The 4656-nt window shown below is 43.3% G+C and overlaps 2 protein-coding genes across 2 annotated transcripts; both read right to left on the bottom strand.

Moving 5' to 3' along the window:
* Positions 1-445: 445 nt before the first annotated feature.
* On the bottom strand, positions 446-2394 carry LOC125779991 (putative uncharacterized protein DDB_G0271982; the record flags this gene model as incomplete). Its single annotated transcript, XM_049461432.1, has 4 exons — positions 446-520; positions 1264-1286; positions 1851-1900; positions 2321-2394. Coding segments are annotated over 4 exons (222 nt in total), but the record flags the coding sequence as incomplete, so codon positions are not given.
* Positions 2395-3900: 1506 nt separating this feature from the next.
* On the bottom strand, positions 3901-4489 carry LOC125779990 (uncharacterized; the record flags this gene model as incomplete). Its single annotated transcript, XM_049461431.1, has 2 exons — positions 3901-3948; positions 4186-4489. Coding segments are annotated over 2 exons (352 nt in total), but the record flags the coding sequence as incomplete, so codon positions are not given.
* Between the last annotated feature and the right edge of the window lie 167 nt (positions 4490-4656).

Here is a 4656-nt window from a genome sequence, read left to right as displayed (position 1 = left end):
TTTTTTCTCCTCTCCCTTCTTTTCCCCTTTTTTCCCTCCTTTCTCCTCTTCTCTCTTTCCCTTTCTCCTCCTCTCTCTTCTCCCCTTTTTCCCCTCCCTCTCTCTCCCCCTTCTTCCTCCCCCCTTCCCTTCCCTCTCCTCCTTTCCTTTTTTTTCTCCTTCTTTCCCTTCTCTTTCTTCCTCCTTCCCTCTTTCCCTCCTTTCTTTTTCCTCCCCCCTCCTCCCCTCTTTCCTCCTTTCTCTTCTTCCCTCTCTTTCCTTTCTTTTTTTCCTCTTTTTCTCCTTTTTCCCCTCTCCCCTTTCCTTCTTTTTTCTCTCCTTTCTTCCCTCTCCTCTTTTTTTCTCTCTTCCTTTTTTTCCTTCTCCCCCCCTCTTCCTTTCTTTTTTTTCTTTTTTCCCTTTTTCTTTTTCCCCCCCTTTTCTTTTCCCTCTCCCTTTCCTCCCTTTTTTCTCTCTCTTTCCCCCCTTCCCCCCTTCTTTCTTTTTCTTTTCTCCTTTTCTTTTCCTTCTCTCTCCCCCCCTTTCTCCCCTTTCCTCCTCTTCCCCTTTTCTCTCTTCTCTTTTTCTTCTTTTTTCCCTCCCTTTATTTTTCTCCCTCCCCTTTTTCTTTTTTCCCCTTTTCCTTTTTTCTTTTTTCCTCTTTCTTCCCTCTTCTCTTTCCCCTCCTCCTCTCTCTTTCCCCCTTTTCTTTCTCCTTCCTCTCCTTTCCCCTCTCTCCTCTTTCCCCTTTTTTCTTTCCCCTTTTCTTCCTTCCTTCCTCTTTTCCTTTTCCCCTCTCTCCTTTTCCCCTCTCTTTTCCTTTCCTTTCCTCTTTTTCTCCCCCTTCCCCCCCTCCTTTCTTTTTACTTCTTTCCTTCCCCCTCCTTTTCTCTTTCTCTTTCTCTTCCTTTTCTTTTTTTTCTTTTCTTTTTTTCTTCTTCTCCCCCCCTTTTTCTCCCCTTCCCCCCCTTTCCTTCCTTTTTTCTTCCCCCCCTCTCTTCCCTTCCTCTCCTTCTTCTCCTCTTCCTTTCCCTTTCCTCCTTTCCCTTCTCTTTTTTTTTCTCCTCCTCACTTCCCCTCCCCCTTTTTTCCTTCCTTCTCTCTCCTCCTCCTTCCTTCCTTCCCTCTTCTCCTTTCCCTTCTCTCCTTCCTCCTCCCTTTCCCCCCCCTTTTTTCTTTTTTTTCCCCCTCCTTTTCCCGCCTCTTCCCTTCTCTTCTCTTCTCTCTTCTCTTTTCTTCTTTTTTCTCTCTTTCTCCCCCTTCTTTCTCCTCCCTTTTTTTTCCCCTTTTCTCCTCCTCTCTCTTTTTTCTCTTTTTTCCTCTTCCTTCTTCTCTCTTCCTTTCCTTCTCTTTTCTTCCCTCCCCCTCTTTTCTTTTTTTCCCTTCCTTCTCCTTCTCTCTCTTTCCTTTTCCTCCCTCTTTTTCCCCCTTCCCTTTCTTCCTCCTTCCTCCTTTTTTTCCTCCCTCCTTCTTTTTTTCCCCCTCTCTCCTTATTTTCCCCCCCCTCCTCCCCTCCCCTCTTCTTCTTCTTCCTTTCTCTTCCTTTCCCCCCTTCCCCTTCCCCCTCTTCTTCTCTCTCCCTTCCCCCTCTTTCTTTTCTCTTCTTTTTCCTTTTTTTCCCTTTTTTCTTTCTTTTTTTCTTCTTTCTTTCCTTCTTTTCCTCCTTCTCTTTTTTTTTTTTTCCTTCTCTTTTTTCTCCCCTTCTTTCTCTTTTCCTCTCTTCCTTTTCTCTCTCCTTTCCCCCCCCCTCTCCCCCCTTCTCCCTTTCCCCTTCCCCCCTTTCCATCCCCTCTTTCTTTTCCCCCCCCTTTCCCCCCTCTTCTCTTCTCTTCCCTCCCCCTCCTTTTCTTTCTCCCCCCCTCCTCTCTTTCCCCCCTCCCTCTTCCTCTCTCTTTCTCTTCCCCTCCTTTCTTCCCCTCTCCTTTTTCTTTTTCCTTTCTTTCTCCCTTCCCTTTTTTTTCCTCTTCTTTCTTTCCCTTCTTCTCCCCTCTCTCTCTTTCTCCCTCTTTCTTCCCCTTTTCTTCTCCTTTTTTCCCCTCTTTTCCTTCTCTCTCCCTTTTCTCCCCTCCTTCTTTCCTCCTTCTTTTCCCTCTTTTCTCCTTTTTCTCCCCTTCTCTCTTTTCTCCTTTTTCCCTCCCTTCCTCCCTTCTCTCTTTTTTCCTTCCTCTCCTCTTCTTCTTTTCCTTCCCTCTCCCTCTCCCCTCCTCCCCTTTTTTTTCTCCCTCCTCTCTCTCTTTCTCTCCCCTCTTCTTCCCTTTTCCTCCCTTTTTTTCCTCTTTTTTTTTCTTCTTCCCTTTCTTCTCTTCTCCCCCTTTTCTCCCTCCCTTCTCCCCCCCCTCTCTTTTCTTTTTTTTTCTCCTCCCTCCTTCTTTCCCTTTCTCTTTTCCTTCCCTCTTCTTTTTTTTTCTCTTCTCTTCCTTTCCCCTTTCCTTCTCCTCCTTCTCTTCTTTCCTCTTCCCTCTTTCCTTCCCCTTTCTCTTCTTTCCCTTTTTTTTCCCCTCTTCTCTTCCTCCTTCCTTTTTCCCCTTTTTCTCTCTTCTCTTCCTTCTTTCTTTTTTTTTCTTTTCTCCCCTCTTCTTTTTCCTCCTTTTTCTCTCCCCCTTTCCCCCCTTCCTTTTCTCCCTCCCTTCTCTTCCTCTTCTTCCTCTCCCTTCCCTCTCCCTCTTCCTTTTTCTCTTTCTCCTTCTTTCTTTCCTTCCCTCCTCTTTTCTCCCCCCTTTCTTCCCTTTTCCCCTTCTCTCTTCCTTTTCCCTTTTCTTTCTTCCTTTTTTCCCTCTTCTTTTTCCCCTCCTTCTCTCCTCCTCTCTTTCCTTTCTCTTTTTTTTCCTTTTCCTCCCCTTCTCTTTTTTCTTTTCCTTTTTCTTCCCTTCTTCTCTCCCTTCTTCCTCTCTTCTCTCCTTTTCTCCCCTCTTTCCTTCTCTTTCTCCCTCTTCTTCCCTCTTCTTCTTTTCCCTCTTTTTTTCCCTTTCCCTTTTCCCTTTCTTTTTTCCCCCTCTTTTCCTCTTTTTCCCTCTTCTTCCTTCTCCTTCCTCTCTTTCTCCTCTTTTTTTTCTTTCTCTCTTCCCCTTCTTTTTCCTTCCTTCTTCTTTCCTTCTTCTCTTTCTCTTTTCCTTCTTTTCTTTCTCCTCTCCCTCTCCTTTTTCCTCTTTTTTCTTCCCTCTCTTTTCTCCCCTTCTTCTCTTTTCTTCTCTCCCCCTCTTTCTTCCTTTCTCCTCTTCCTTTTTCCTCTCCCTTTTTTTCTCTCTTTCTTCTCCTTCTTCTTTTCCTTCTTTCCCCTCTTCTCTCTTCTTTTTTCTCCTTTCCCCTCTTCCCTCTTCTCCCTTCTTTTTTCTCTTCTCTCCCTCTTTCCCCCTCCTTTCTTCTTTCTCTTTTTTCTTCCCTTTCTCCTCTCTTCCCCTCCTTCCTCTTTTCTTCTCCTCTTTCTTTTCTCCTTTTCTTTTCTCTTCCTTTTCCTCTCTTTTTTTTCCTTCTCTCCTTCCCCTTTCTCTCTCTCTTCTCCCCCCTTCTCTCCTCTTTCTTCCCCCTTTCTTTTCCCTTTTCTCTTTTTCTCTCCTTTTCCCCCCTTTCTCCTCTTCCCCTTTTTCCTTTTTTCTTCTTTCCTCTTTTTTTCTCCTCCTCCCTCTTTTCTTTCTCCTTCTTCTCCTCTCTTCTCCCCTTCCCTTTTCCTTTTTCTTCTTTCTTCTCTCCCCTTCCTTTCTCTTCCTTTTCCCCTTTCTTCTCTCTCTCCTCCCTCTCTTTCTTTCTTCTTCCTCCCTCTTCTTCTTTTTTTCCTCTTTCTTCCTTTTTCTCCTTCCTCTTCCCCTCTTTTTTTCTTTCTCTTCTCCCCCTCCTCTTTTTCTTCCTTTCTTTTTTCTCTTCCCCTTTCTTTTCTCTCTTTTCTTTCTTTCCCTCTCCCCCTTCTCTCTCTTTTTTTTTCTCCCTCTTTCTCTCTTCCTTCTTTTTTTTCTTTCTTTTCTTTTCTTTCTTTTTTTTCCCTCTTTTTTCCTTTTTTTCCCCTTTTTTTCTTCTCTTTCCTCCCCTTTCTTTTTCTCTTTTTTTATTCCCCTTTTTTCTCCTTTTATTCCCTTTTTTCTTTTTCCCTTTTTTCCTTTCTTCCCCTCCTCTCTTTTTTTCTCTTCCTCTTTTCCTCTTTTCCCTCTTTCTTTTTTCTCTTCCTTTCTTTTTCTTTTTCTCTTTCCCCTCTCTCTTTCTCCCTCTCCTTTCTTTTCTTTTCTTCTTCTTCTCCCTTTTTTTCTTTTTTCTTCTCCTCTCTTCTTTTTTCCTCTTTTCTTTCTTTCTCCTTCTTCCTTCTCTTTCCCCCCCCTTTCTCTCTTTCCTCTTTCTTCTCCTCTTTTCCTTCTTCTCCTCTCTCCTTCTTTTTTTTCTCTCCTCCCTCTTCTTTTTTTTTTCTCTCTCTCCTCTCTTCTTTTCTCCTTCTTTTTTTCCTCTCTCTCCTCTTCTTTCTCTTTTCTCTTTCTTCCTTCTCTCCCCTTCCTCTTCTCTCTTTCTTTTTCTTCTTTCTCCTCCCTTTCTCTTTCCTCTCCTTTTCTCTTTTCTTTCTCTTCCTTTTCCTTTTAGTTTTCCTTCCCTCCTCCTCTTTCTTTTTTTTTTCTTTTTTTTCCTTCTCTTCTCCTTTCTTCTCCTTTGTTTCTTCCTCTTTTCTTTTCTCTTTTCCTTCCTTTTTCTTCCTCTCTTTCT

This window comes from Bactrocera dorsalis, unplaced genomic scaffold (assembly GCF_023373825.1).
Source record: "Bactrocera dorsalis isolate Fly_Bdor unplaced genomic scaffold, ASM2337382v1 BdCtg032, whole genome shotgun sequence".
NCBI classification, from domain to species: Eukaryota; Metazoa; Arthropoda; class Insecta; order Diptera; family Tephritidae; genus Bactrocera; species Bactrocera dorsalis.
The sequence above is the reverse complement of the archived record's forward strand: the minus strand, read 5'-3'. Positions and strand labels throughout refer to the sequence as shown.